Source organism: Vigna unguiculata, chromosome 3 (assembly GCF_037176805.1).
Source record: "Vigna unguiculata cultivar grain cowpea cultivar isolate G323 ecotype 2 chromosome 3, ASM3717680v1, whole genome shotgun sequence".
Classification (NCBI taxonomy): Eukaryota; Viridiplantae; Streptophyta; class Magnoliopsida; order Fabales; family Fabaceae; genus Vigna; species Vigna unguiculata.
In genome coordinates this window covers 56,805,138-56,819,187 of record NC_140794.1, presented here as the reverse complement: position 1 = coordinate 56,819,187, position 14,050 = coordinate 56,805,138, and the positions used below count along the sequence as shown (strand labels likewise).

The window sequence follows — 14,050 nt, the reverse complement described above, 5'->3', positions numbered from 1 at the left end:
TAAAAAAAAATGTACAAAAAGTAATAAGGAACTCCCCACATATTTGTCCATTGTGCCCCACTTAGATTGAGATCTTATTTGACTTATTATTTTTAAAAGGTAGTCACCTTGTGCAAAAAATAAGGGTTGTTTTTTTTTACTTTTAAGCAAATTTGAGGTAAATGAAAAGTTCATCCCATTGGATGAAAAAAAAATTATTGGTAAATTTTTAAAAATTGTACGAAAAATAACAAGCAACAGCCCACATAATTGTTCATTATGCCCCACTTAGATTGAGATCTTATTTGACTTATATTTTTTTTCAAGTCAGCCACCTTGTGCAAAAAATAAGGATTGTTTTTTTACTTGTAAGAAAATTCATGGTATTATAAGAACATGCCTTTGGGTGAAAAAAGAACATGCCTTTTGAATTGTAATACGCAACTCCCCACTTATTTGTTCTTTGAGCCCCACTTATTTTCCTATCTAATTTGGCCTATTTTTTTTTCTTCAAGTCAGCCACCTAGTGCAAACAATAAGAGTTAATTTTTGTAACTTATAATAAAATTTGTGGTACCTAACAAGTAGATCCCATTAAACAAAAAAAAAAAAGATTGATTAGTAAATTTTAAGAAATTGTACGCAAACTAACAAGCAAGTCCTCACATATTTGTTTATTGTGCCCCACTTAGATTGAGATCTTATTTGACTCTTTTTTTTTCAATCTAGCCACCTTGCTCAAAAAATAAGGATTGTTTTTTACTTGTAAGCAAATTCGTGGTACATAAAAAGTACATCCCAATGGATGAAAAAAAAAATATAGTAAATTTAAAAAAATTGTTTAAAAAGTAATACGCAACTCCCCAATTATTTGTTCTTTGTGCCCCACTTATTTGTCTATCTAATTTGGCCTATTTTTGTCTTCAAGCCAGCCACCTAGTGCAAACAATAAGCGTTGATTTTTGTAACTTATAATGAAATTCGTGGTATGTAAGAAGTACATTTCATTAGACGAAAAAAAAATTGATTAGAAAATTTTGAAAAATTGTACAAAAATAACAAGCAGCTCCCCACATATTTTTTCATTATGCCCCACTTAGATCGAGATCTTATTTGACTTATATTTTATTTCAAGTCAGCCCCCTTGTGCAAAAAATAAGGATTATTTTTTGACTTGTTACCAAATTGGTGGTACAAAAGTACATCCCATTAGATGAAAATAAATATAGTAAATTTTAAAAAATTGTATGAAAAGTAAAACACAAATCCCCTCTAATTTGTTCTTTGTGCCCCACTTATTTGTCTATCTAATTTTGCCTATTTTTTTCTTCAAGTCAACCACCTAGTGAAAACAATAAGGGTTGATTTTGTAACTTATAATGAAATTTGTGGTACATAAGAAGTACATCTCGTTAGCCGGAAGAAAAATATTGATTAGTATATGTTAAAAAAATATACGAAAAGTAACAAGCAACCCCCACATATTTGTTCATTGTGGCCCACTTACATTGAGATCTTATTTGACTTATTATTTTTTTTAAAGTTAGTCATCTTGTAAAAAAATAAGGGTTGTTTTTCTGACTTGTAAGCAAATTCATGGTAAATAAAATTTAAAATATTAAGAAATATAACAAGCAACTAGTCACATATTTGTTCATTATGCCCCAATTGGATTAATAGCTTATTTGACTTATACTTTTTTTCAAGCCAACCACCTTGTGTGAAAAGTAAGGATTGTTTTTTGACTTGTAAGCAAATTCGTGGTACCTAAAAAGTACATCCCAGGATGAAAAAAAAATAGTAAATTTTAAAAAATTGTATGAAAAGTAATATGCAACTCCCCACATATTTGTTCTTTGTGCCCCATTTATTTGCCTATCTAATTTGGCCTATTCTTTTCTTCAAGCCATCTACCTAGTGCAAACAATAAGGGTTGATTTTTGTAACTTATAATGAAATTTGTGGTACATAAGAACTACATCTCATTAGACGAAAAAAAAAACATTGATTAGTAAATTTAAAACTTTTTACGCAAAGTAACAAGCAACTCCTCACATATTTGTTCATATTGCCCCACTTAGATTGAGATCTTATTTGATTTTTTTTTTCAAGCTAGCCACCTTCTACAAAAAAATAAGGATTGCTTTTTGACTTGTAAGCAGATTCGTGGTACATAATAAGTACATCCCATTGGATGAAAAAAAATATAGTAAATTTTAAAAAAATATATGAAAAGTAAAACGTAACTCCTCACTTATTTGTTCTTTTTGCCCCACTTATTTGCTTATCTAATTTGGCCTATTTTTTTCTTCAAGCCAGCCACCTAGTGTAAACAATAAGGGTTGATTTTGTAACTTATAATGAAATTCGTGGTACACAAGAAGTACATCCCATTAGACGGAAAAAAAGGTTGATTAGTAAATTTTAAAAAAATATACGAAAAGTAACAAGCAACCCCACATATTTGTTCATTGTGCTCTCTACTTAGATTGAGATCTTATTTGACTTTTTTTTTTTAAGTCAGCCACCTTTTGCAAAAAAAAAAGTTGTTTTTTGACCTGTAACCAAATTTGTGGTACATAAAAGTATATCCCATTCGATGAAAAACAAATTTATTAGTTAATTTTAAAAAATTGTACGAAAAGTAACATGCACCTCCACACATATTTACTCATTGTCCCTAATTAGATTGAAATCTTATTGGACTTATTTTTATTTCAGGCCAGCCACTTGTGCAAAAAATAAAGGTTGTTTTGTGACTTGTAAGCAAAGTCGTCGTACATAAGAAGTACATTCATTGAATGACAAAGAAAGATTGATCAGTAAATTTTAAAATATTGTACGAAAAGTAATATACATCTCCCCAGTTATTTGTTCTTTGTACCCCACTTTTTTGCCTATCTAATTTTGCCTTTTTTTTTCTTCAAGCTAGCCACCTAGTGCAAGCAATAAGGTTGATTTTTATAACTTATAATGAAATTCGTGGTACATAGTACATCCTATTATACGAGAAAAGAAAGATTGATTAGTAAATTTTAAAAAATGTTACAAAAAATAATAAACAACTCCTCACATATTTGTTCATTATGCCCTACTTAGATCGAGATCTTATTTGACTCTTTTTTTTTTTTTTCAAATCAGTCACCTTGTACAATTAATAGTTTCTTTTATAAAAATCACCTTAGACGAGTGGCACTCGTCTAAAAGCAATTAGAGTAAAAACATCTATTTTGATAAGGTAAGAAATTAAGTCAAAGACATTTTTGTGAAGTAATTGAAAAAGTGAATGGGAAGTAAAGATAGAACTAAATTTAAATTTTTTGTTAACAAAAATACTAAGAATTGATATACCGATAAAAAAACTATTTTAATTTAAATAACTTTATATATATATATATATATATATATATATATATATATATATATATATATATGTATATATGATATAAGACGTTAATTAAATGTTTTTAAATTGCTTAAATCTCATTTTCTTTTATTTTTAACACGAAATTATTTTCTCTGAGTTGAAATGAAATAATTGACAAAATATACTTTTTGACTTAAATAATCAAAATATTTTTATCTTAGCAATTATTTTTTTCACGTTTAATATTTTACTGAAAGATTTTCGAACCACTCAACCTCGTAATTCTAAGATTATATCACACATGAACTTAACTAGATTTTTTTTTTTTTTAACATAAGGGCTTAAGGCTTTTGATTCCTATACCTTCATAATTAATTACTACCACGTCTTTATAATTTTTAAAACATCATGTGAAATTGCATCGAAGGAATATATATATATATATATATATATATATATATATATATATATATATATATATATATATATATATATAAAATTAAAGATATAATAAATTTAAGGCAATAGTGTTTGACATGCTCAATAGTGTCATGCCATTGTGGAGTTAAGGCAAAAAGAAATTTAAATATACTTTAGTCCCTTAAATTCTTTGATACCTTTTTAATAAGATTGTGATGTAATTTTGAACTCTAAAACAAATATTTCTCTTATGTGATTGTTGATTCTAAAAATGCAATCTTAATAGACTTGAAGTCAAAACTGTCAATGATTAATCCCAATGATCTTATTTTAAGGATTTTGAAGTTAAAACTTAACATTTTATGTGAAAATGGAAATAAGGTCCAAAGAGGAACCCACATTTCCCAAAAAAAATATAAAAATTGTTCCAAATATAAATTATTATTCACCTTAGACTTCAACTAAGAAATGTGTTTGTTTTAATATATATAATAGTTTCACCTGACTTAAAAGTTGAAAACCAGTCACAATTTAATATATCTTACTGTATTAGATCTTCCAAATTGTCTTTTAATTACAAATCTGTGATAAAACTCTAACTTCAAAATGTACAATACATAATGTTATATCAATACATAAATTAAACTAACAATTATCATAAATGTTTGAATAAAATAAACTAACATAGCATAAATGTGTGCGTGTGAAACTAAAGGGCAAGATATTCTAAGTTCTTTTACCGCCAACGTTTTGATCTCATGCTATCATTTATATGAAAACCTAATTTAATTGATTATCGAATAAGTCTGTAATACGCCAACATTTGTTCATTAAACGGTTTCTGTAATTGAATCAGAAATAACATAAACATATTACTAGTTTTACAAATTATATTCAATAATTGAAATAACATATTATTATCTACTTTGGTAAGTTCTGAAATATGTAAACCATTAGATAATCTCAAAACTTGGAGATTCACTCAAAGTAAAAGTGTAAGAGGACACGATTGATTTGGACTAGGATAGAGAGGCAAAGCAGATTGTAAAAAGAAGTATATATGGATGGAGGAGGGAACGTGTTGGTGGCAGGGACCGGAATCCCACTATCTGATTCGGATGAAGGAGCTATCCAAAAAGAAAAAAATGGATCTGTTAAAGTGAGAGACACAAGAAGATAAAAGAAGTATGATGCAAGATGATTCCGAGTGATATTGTCACCGTCTTCTAATTGCTCACTCAAACCTTTAGCCCAAATGTCAATTGCTAAATGAGAGAGAATTCATGTCATCCAGAAATGATGAAAACCGAGAATTAAGTTGTGGACATCATTAATCCACACCATCATTATTTTTTAACAATCGGATACACAAATCTTGTGACCTATATGTCTAACAAATTTAAGGTCAATCTAGCGATAGTAGAAAAGGGATTCAAGTTATTCTTATTCTTTAATTATCAAGATTTGCTTCCTTTAGTAGAAGTAGATGGGTTTCAAAATTTAACTGATGGAGTCACCAAACACCTGGCTTGAATTCGGAGGAGTTTATGAAATTACTCCAGTACAATAGTTTTAGGCACTAAGGAAGTGGTGGGGCCAGAACATTACTCCCTGAATGGTATGCAATATTCCAATTTAGATTCCTTTATATATGGATCTTTATCGCATTTAATGAAGTGAAAATAAGAAAAGCCTGTTGCGGACGGAGACCAGTCAAACATGACAAGCAGCAGCACTTTACTTGCTGCTATTCTGAAACTTCTCATCATTTTCTTATTCGCAGGTTGGGTTGTTCTTTGGCTTCTGAAGCCCACCCAAATATGGACAAGAAAATGGAAACAATTAGAAGATAGCGCTAATAATACAATTTTTGGATACTATGGTAAGAACGTGGAATCTCAACTTCAATTACTCATACCGTGTAGTGGTACTTTCATGTTTCTCTTCAATGTAACTGTTACTGCATAGCAGCTGAAATTCCAAGATGGATCATACTTTTCTGCAGGTCTTAGCTTCGCTGTGTACACGTTTCCTGTAATTGCTATTGCAATAATTGGACTTCTTTTATTGGATTTAAAAGCTGGATACCAAAGCAGGTAATAATATGTAAATATCAAGAGCTGTTCAATTATTGTAATGGACATCAAAAATTGTTTCGTTGTACTACAGAAGTGCAAGAAGTCCATCAGAAACGAACTTCTTCTCAAATCCGCTGGTAGTGAACAGCACACTGGGAATCTTATCCAGTATTGAAATACTGGCAGCTTTCCTTTTTATTGTCTTCTTAGCATGGACCTACTACTCTCGTATTTCTTCAGACTTCAAAAAGTTGGTGCCATACAAATCACTGAAGTTGAATACGTAAGTGTTCTTGATACGCTTATGTTGGGTTGCTAGAAAAAATATTATTTCACCGAGTTAACTTACTATATATCTTGATTTCAGATGGCAACTCAAGTATCACAGAGTAGCAACCCGGTTTGGCTTGCTATCAGAAGCTTGTCTTGCTTTGTTGCTCCTCCCTATTTTAAGAGGGTTGGCAGTGTTTCGCATACTTGGCATTCAGTTTGAAGCTTCAGTTAGATATCACACCTGGGTCGGAACTGCAATGATACTATTTGCTACAATACATGGTGCAAGTACTTTGTTGGTATGGGGGGTCAGCCACCATATTCAGGATGAGGTGAAGCATAAATCATGTACCTTCTGTTATTTTAATTCGGAAACACTTTCTCTACCGGACAGATTTTTCAATATTAATTGAATGTAATTCTTGTGCAGTAGCTAGTGATTAGTTTTCTCCTTCTCTAATCATATTTTTCAAACAGATTTGGAAGTGGCAGAAGACTGGACGCATATACCTCGCTGGGGAGATAGCACTTCTTGTGGGGCTAGTCATTTGGGTCACTTCTCTTCCCCAAATTAGAAGGAGAAAGTTTGAAATCTTCTACTACACGCATCATTTCTATGTGATATTTCTTGTATTTTTCTTATTTCACGGTGGGGATAGGCACTTTTATACGGTTTTCCCAGGGATATTCCTTTTTAGCCTTGATAAATTGATACGAATCATACAATCAAGTCCAAAAACTTGCATGGTTTCAGCTAGAATTTTTCCTGGCAAAGCTGTGGAGCTAATTCTGCCCAAAGATCCAGGTATTTTAGTTTCTTTATAGCAGTCTGAAATTGACCATTAGAATCGCAAGGGGGGGAAATTATTTAAACGATAGTTTTTAACGATTTGCAGGGCTGAAATATAACCCCACAAGTGTTATATTTTTGAAGATACCAACCATATCTCATCTTCAATGGCACTCTTTCAGTATAATATCTAGTTCCAGGGCTGATAACCACATTTTGTCAGTGATAGTAAAATGTGAAGGGTGGTGGACTAATTCTCTTTACGACCTGATAAATGCTGAACTAGACAAAACTGAAGATAAAAGGAAGGGAATACCTGTTGCAATCGAAGGACCTTATGGACCTGCTTCTTTGGACTTTTTGAGGTGAACAAAGACATTATATTCAACACTTCTAATAGTATAATTCCTCAGTTGTCCCTTGTCATCAGTTTTTTTTTTTTTCTAATGTGAAAAACAGTGAAAAAGTATAAGGTAATCCGGGTTAATGGAAAAATTTGTCTGCAGATATGACACCCTTCTTCTGGTTGCTGGAGGAAGTGGAATAACCCCATTTCTGAGCATTTTGACAGAAGCTAATTCAGCTGCCAGCAAAAGTAGATTTCCCTCGAGAATACATCTTGTGCATGTCATCAAGAAAGCACAAGACTTCTGTCTGTTACAGTCAATCTCACATCTGTTACTCGACCAATCAACTAAAAGTTTTCATTTGAACCTAAAGTTGTTTATAACCCGAGAAACACAAACAGGGGTAGGAATGAGGGAGCTACTAAATGAGTTCTCTAAAGCAAGAACCCTGCGAGTGAACAGCGTGTGTTCAAATTATGCGGCATACGGGCCTGAAAGTCCGTCTTGGATGGCTGCCATTGCTGGATTTTGCTCCATTACTTTTCTAATTTTCCTAATCTGCTTCAACCATATTATAATTCCATCTGGAAAGCGCTCCAAAATGGCCAAAGAAAAGACTCCCTCTTGGGTCGTGGATCTTCTTCTGATAGCTGCTTTTGTCCTTGCTTTAGCCTGCAGCGCCTCGGTGGCAGGCTTTTTGAGATGGAGAAGGCTGAGGAAAGGGATTCCTCAAATCTCGCATAGAGAAATTGAAGCCCTTGATCTATATTCAGATGAAGCTAGAAATGCACTTGAAGCACACGAGGTGTATTTTGGGGGAAGGCCTAACTTTAAAGGTAGTGAACTCATCGTTTCTTTACTATGTTTGTAATAATGCATATTGACGAAAACAATTGACAGCTTAGAAGCTTTGAATTGAACAGAAATATTTGGCAAGCTCCGAAATGAAAGCGATGGATCTAATATTGGAGTATTGGTTTGTGGACCTGAGAGCATGAAGGAATCGGTGGCGCTCGCATGCCAGCAGGAATCAGAGTGTTTTAATGCAAAGAGAACAGAATCCTGCTTCACTTTCCACACTCTCAACTTCACGCTTTAGTAGATCAAGTGTTAGGCACTGTTCCATAAGTATTCTCGTTATTATTATACTGAATGTAATAGTGAAAAGGAGTGAAAGTGAAAATAAAACACATAACAACTGTTATATTTTCATTAGAAAACATTATTCATAGAATAGTATTATAGTTTTAAAAAAATGTTGTTGTGATGTTCCTTTAACAACGTTCACATTTGAGTGAATGTAATCAAACTGTCGTATACAGAGATTATATTGAAATATTCTCTTCGGATATTTGGACGCTATTTTCAAGATGTATTGAAAAGAATTTTAGCAATTGAAAATTTCAAGCATGTGTAGTGCGTGCAGATGGCGCCGCCTGTGTTATGGGCATACATTTGTGGTCATTTTCATATGCTATTTACAATTTACAAAACCATTAATTAATTCTAACCACAGAAGAAAGCAAGCCAATCCGCTTTCAGATACAAGTGCCAAAATTCTTTATAAAGTCACTGTCTCTAACAAGTTGAATCTCGCTTGTTGGCTGAAACTATAAATACTAGTTTTACCTTGATTAGGTACAAGAGGAGTTTGCTTGGAAACTCAACTAATCCAATCCAAAACAAAACAAGTCAAACCGTGATGTAGCAAAATCCAAACACAAAAGGCTCAACGATAAAGAAAAAAAAAAAGTCCAATTATGTACAGTAAAAACAACTCAAACCCGCGTGGAAGAGGGTTGCAAAGGCGCCGCCTCATCGAAATCGTCGCCGCTGCGAACCAAATCGGACAAGACTTTTCCGGGCGCCTCAGGCGGATTCTCTCCGAGGAGAAGCGCGACGACTTCCTTCATGGTGGGTCTTCTCTGGGGGTCAGGGTGGCAACAAGCCAAGCCAAGCTTCAAAACCATCTCCATTTCTTCCTCATCGTACTCCCCTTGGATCCTCGCATCGGCAGCCTCACGCGCGCACCCCTTCGCGTACAACTCCCTCACCCAATCAATGAGCACCACCTCCTCCTCCGCCACCGAAGTCTCAATGGGCCGCCTCCCGCACGCCACCTCCAACAGCACCACCCCAAAGCTGTAGACGTCACTCGCGGACGTCGGCGCCGCAACCGTGGCCAGCTCTGGCGCCAAGTAGCCCAACGTTCCCACCACACGTGTAGTGTTGGGAACCTCCCCGTGCGTGTAAAGCTTGGCCAAACCAAAGTCCCCGAGTCTCCCTCGCATGTCGGCGTCCAACAATATGTTACTGGACTTAATATCTCGGTGAATAACGACCTGGTCCCAACCGTGGTGAAGGTAGTTAAGCCCCTCTGCCACGTCGACAAGGATTCGACGGCGTTGCTCCCACCCTAGAAGCTTCTCGGGGCGATCGAAAACCCACCTGTTCAGACTCCCATTAGGCATGTAATCATAAACAAGCATAAGCTCGTTACCCTTTCTACACCACCCTCGCATTTGAACCAAGTTCTTGTGCTGAAGCCTCCCCATACTCGATATCTCCGCCATGAATTCCCGCAGCCCTTGCTTCGAATCGTGGTTCACACACTTCACCGCCATATGTGTTTTGTTCGGCAACGTCCCTTTGTACACTCTCCCGAACCCTCCCGAACCTAACAGCTGCTCCTTCCCAAATTCCCCTGTTGCAGAACTCAATTCCTCGTACGAGAATCTATGTGGCCAGTACTCTAACTCCCAATCCTCGATCTCCTCGTCTTCTTCATCTTTCCCTTTCTGGATTCGCCACCATAAGTAAACACCACAACCGCATATAACCACAAAAACTACACAACCAACAACAATCCCTGCAATTGCGCCGCCAGAAAGCGAGGAAGACGACGATTCCGGTTCGAACACCGGTAAGTTTGTCGTGTTCAGCTCCCTCGCTGGCCCTGAATCGCTGAAGCTCCATGCCAGAACCCTCTGCGCCTCGATCCAGTTCGTTTTGGAAGCGGAAAACCCGACGTACATGTCAGCTGACACGTAGTTACCTATGGTAGGAACAAAATGTGAAAGTGTAGGCTTGGACGGGCGCGAAACGCCGATTGGCGCCACCGTTACGTTGAACAGCAGATTCTGGCCGTCAAAATCGATCCAGGCTCGGATATTCTGGCCGGTTCGCATGCGCACCGGCACGAACCCCTCGGTGGAATTGTAGTAGCCGGCAGGGGTGTAGAAGGTGGATTCGATGTTGTTGAGGTCGATGCCGATGTGGTTGTCGTCGATGTCGTTGAATTCAGGGTTCTGGCCGGTATCGAATTCGACGGCGACAAGGGGGAAAAAGGTGGGGGAGGTGGCGTTGGTGAATAGGCCGAAGTACTGGCTGGCGATGGCTCCGGGAGGGTCGGTGGTGTTGCAGAGGACGAAGGCGAGGCCAAAGCCGGGACTGGTAGGGATTTGCGGCAAGACAGAGAAAACAAAAGAGGTTGAGAATGAAGTGATGGATGAGGATGAGGAATTGGAAGAAGTTTTTGTGATGGGAACTTTTGTGGGATAGAAGGCGCGGCCGTAAGAGTACTGGTTGGAGTCGTTGGTCATGCGGATCACCGATGAGTCCACGCGAGCGTCTTTCACCAGAGTGAGGTTGGTTATGCCGGTGAAGGAGTTGAATAGGAAGTCCAAGCAAAGTGAAGGAGTCGCAAAGAGAGCGAGGTGAAGAAGAAGAATAACCAACCACATGCCGGAAAATGGTATTTCACCGGCGACGGGGATTTTTGAAGGAGACATAGGTGGCTGTCCCCCTCTAGGCCAAGTATGTTTTGGGTATGCCCAGGACTTGTATGGTTGGATTTTGTTTCAACTCTTCCTTTAACAGCGTTGAACAATCAATATCAATTAATGCTCATATTATTTCAGAAGTGAGGAATGTTATTTTTGTTTGACTATTATTGTTCTAAAAAAATTGTCAATTGAGACTTTTTTTTTAGCTGATATTAATAATTTAATAAAGATTGAATATTGTAAACTCAATTCAATGAGCTGGATCACTTATTAAGGTTACTCAAAGAAAATGAAAAGTAATCGCTGCGTACCGTCAGCAGTCAGAGGTGTAAAACCCTACTCTCAATTTTTCTGGTTTTCGTAGTGTCTTTTTGAAAGTCCACTTGCCATATCTCTACTGAGAGAATGATGACGTGGGTCTTTTTACGACGGCTAATTACAATTTTAGATTTTTACAATAACTTGTATATTTTCTTAAGTTTTAATTGATTAACTACAGAGTTTGAATATTGAAAGGCTCACGTGATTGATATAAAAAGTTGAATTTTTAAAAGTTATTTATTTGCTTAGTTCTAAAATATAGTATTTTGCGGTAGTAGCGTAGCGTGATAATGTCTGACTTTGATGCGTGAGATTGTGAGATTGTGATAATGGTGACGTGGTACTCTTTTGGTAGAAAGTTAGGTTCTTGTGGTTGGGAGCTCGGGGCAGCAAGCTCTCATGGTGACAGAGTCTTTGTGGAGATCTCATGGTAACGGTCTGGTGACGGCGGATCAGGAATTAGATGGAGGGTGGTGGAATTTTTTAAATAAATAGTACACTCTCACCTTTTTTTTTTTCTCCAAAATATCACATTGCAGAATTGTATTTACTCAAATAGTATGTATAGTGTTTTACTTTATAATTCAATCTTCGGATAATCAAATTCTGAAATATTTTTTTCATTAGTATGTTTTTAATATGAATAAGAAAAATTAGCACAGTAAAAGTGTATTATTATTTGAGTAAATTAAAGCAAATTAAATTTACATTGTGCTGTTTTGGGAGAAAGAAAAGTAGTCATGTACTATTATGTAAAAACAATGAGGGTGGTTTAAGTAAAGGAGAAGTATTGTTATTACGAGGTTGAAATGAAATTTATAATAATATATATTTTTTATAATAATGTAGTTATAAAAAATAATAATAGTATTTTTGGCTAATATATTAGAGATAATTATCTATTTGTATTATTTTAAAAAAGCTTTTACTTGTATGGTCTTTGAGATGGGTTCATGTAATTTCTAATGTTGGTTTAGTAATTGTTTTATTATGATGATTGGTTTAGGGTTTAAGATTGGTTCAAAATGATTATTATTACTTGATTAGTTAAAGAAACATTGTGTAAGGTGTTATTGGTTTTGTCTTGTACTTGTCGATTAGATTAGTAACTTTTTTATCTTGTCTAATACTTATCGATCATCTCTAATATTTCTCAACAAGACTATTACTTTTCAATCTTACTTGTTATTTCTCGATAAAATGGTACTTATCAATTATTACTTGACAAGATGGATATTTCTGGAAATAAGACTCGCATATTCTAGTTTATTAATTTATTTAATGTTCAGTTAAACCTAATATTAGTATAAAAATGACAAACAAGAAAAAAAATATCAAACACACAATAAATACCCTAACAATATTACAAATGATATATTTTACATTAACGAGTAATTAGTGTCCTAAAATTGTTAAAGCTAAATTTATGGTTAGAAAAAAACGTTTTCATATGTCCCAAAATAAAAAGTTTAAGTTGAATAAGAAATTTATGTGGGTTTAATTAAGTTTTAAATATCTATGAATTTAATTATTTTTATTTCAAGTTCTATTTAAAAAATATGTTATAGTGTTTAAAATATATTTTACGTTTATCTATGTCTTGATTTTGTTATCACAAGGAATGATAAGATTATTAATTTCGTCTTTTCATCTCAAACTAATCAATCAACATTTTCTTTCTTCAATCTCCTCAAACTCTCCTATCAATTTGTTTTTAAAAAGAAAAATAGAATTGACAAAGAGAGTTGAAAAAGTTGAGAAAGGAACAATAATTGATTGGTGAGTTGAAGACAAAAAAATAAATAATAACTACATAAATCAAATAACACTTGAATAAAAATAAAAAGTATTTTTGACATTTAATAAAATAAATTTGTTAATACAAATTTAATTACATATTTAAAACCTTGCTTAAGACTTAATTAAGCATTTTACCTATATTTATTTGATGCCAAGTTTTTTATTATGATAACAAGGAGCCCTTTCTTTGTTAGTGTGCACCGTGTTTTTCTATAGACGAGTTCCGTCTCAATATATTGGGCCTTGCAGTGATCCAATTGTAGCTTAATTTTGGGCTTCAAGGGAATGTTGATCTTATAACACATTCTTCTCGCACCTCCAAAATATTTCCTACATCTCCAAAAAAATTTAAATTACAAAAATATCTTTTGACCAAATAAGTAAAGTCACAGATAACACACTTCAAAATTACTTTTGAATGTCGACTTTCAGAAATCAAAATATATTACCAAAAGTTAACTTTCGATAGTCAAAATATATTACCAGAAGTCAATTTCTGAAAGTCCAAATATATTACTGAAAGTCCACGTCCGAAAGTTAAAATATATTACTGGAAGTCGACGTCCGAAAGTCAAAATATATTATAGGAAGTCGACTTCCGAAAGTCAAAATATATTATAGGAAGTCGACTTCCGAAAATCAAAATATTAATTCAGTTTTTAAATTTTTAATTTAATTTAAAGTTTATGTTTTCAAAATTTTAAATGTTTTTTTAGTTTATTATCTATTTTTTTATTTATTTGTTATGTTTTAAAATTTATTTATATATTTTAAAAATAAAATAAAATATTTATATTTATATAAATAATTTTATTTTTATTTAATATGATAAAAAATAAATATAAGTATAAAAATAAATAAAACTAAATATTATTTAACTTTAAATAAAA

General features: G+C 34.0%; 2 protein-coding genes across 2 annotated transcripts; one reads left to right on the top strand and one right to left on the bottom strand.

Annotated features, from left to right (window-relative positions):
• Positions 1 to 5,439: 5,439 nt before the first annotated feature.
• On the top strand, positions 5,440 to 8,616 carry FRO8 (ferric reduction oxidase 8). The gene is made up of 8 exons (XM_028062000.2): positions 5,440 to 5,648; positions 5,772 to 5,862; positions 5,936 to 6,127; positions 6,212 to 6,449; positions 6,595 to 6,922; positions 7,014 to 7,272; positions 7,414 to 8,090; positions 8,178 to 8,616. Exons 1-8 carry the CDS (start codon positions 5,486 to 5,488, stop codon positions 8,351 to 8,353), a joined length of 2,124 nt encoding a protein of 707 aa, XP_027917801.1. The 5' UTR covers positions 5,440 to 5,485; the 3' UTR covers positions 8,354 to 8,616.
• Positions 8,617 to 8,790: 174 nt separating this feature from the next.
• On the bottom strand, positions 8,791 to 11,193 carry LOC114176824 (Concanavalin A-like lectin protein kinase family protein). The gene has a single exon (XM_028062001.2). The coding sequence runs from the start codon at positions 11,043 to 11,045 to the stop codon at positions 9,033 to 9,035; it is 2,013 nt and encodes a 670-aa protein (XP_027917802.1). The 5' UTR covers positions 11,046 to 11,193; the 3' UTR covers positions 8,791 to 9,032.
• Between the last annotated feature and the right edge of the window lie 2,857 nt (positions 11,194 to 14,050).

Bases quoted from the DNA above. Each gene is read 5' to 3' on its own strand.
- LOC114176824 (XM_028062001.2), bottom strand. From the start codon at position 11,045: ATGTCTCCTTCAAAAATCCCCGTCGCCGGTGAAATACCATTTTCCGGC.
- FRO8 (XM_028062000.2), top strand. From the start codon at position 5,486: ATGACAAGCAGCAGCACTTTACTTGCTGCTATTCTGAAACTTCTCATC. The intron at 5,649-5,771 runs GTAAGAACGTGG...ACTTTTCTGCAG, and splicing joins TACAATTTTTGGATACTATG to GTCTTAGCTTCGCTGTGTAC. The intron at 6,923-7,013 runs GTATTTTAGTTT...AACGATTTGCAG, and splicing joins AATTCTGCCCAAAGATCCAG to GGCTGAAATATAACCCCACA.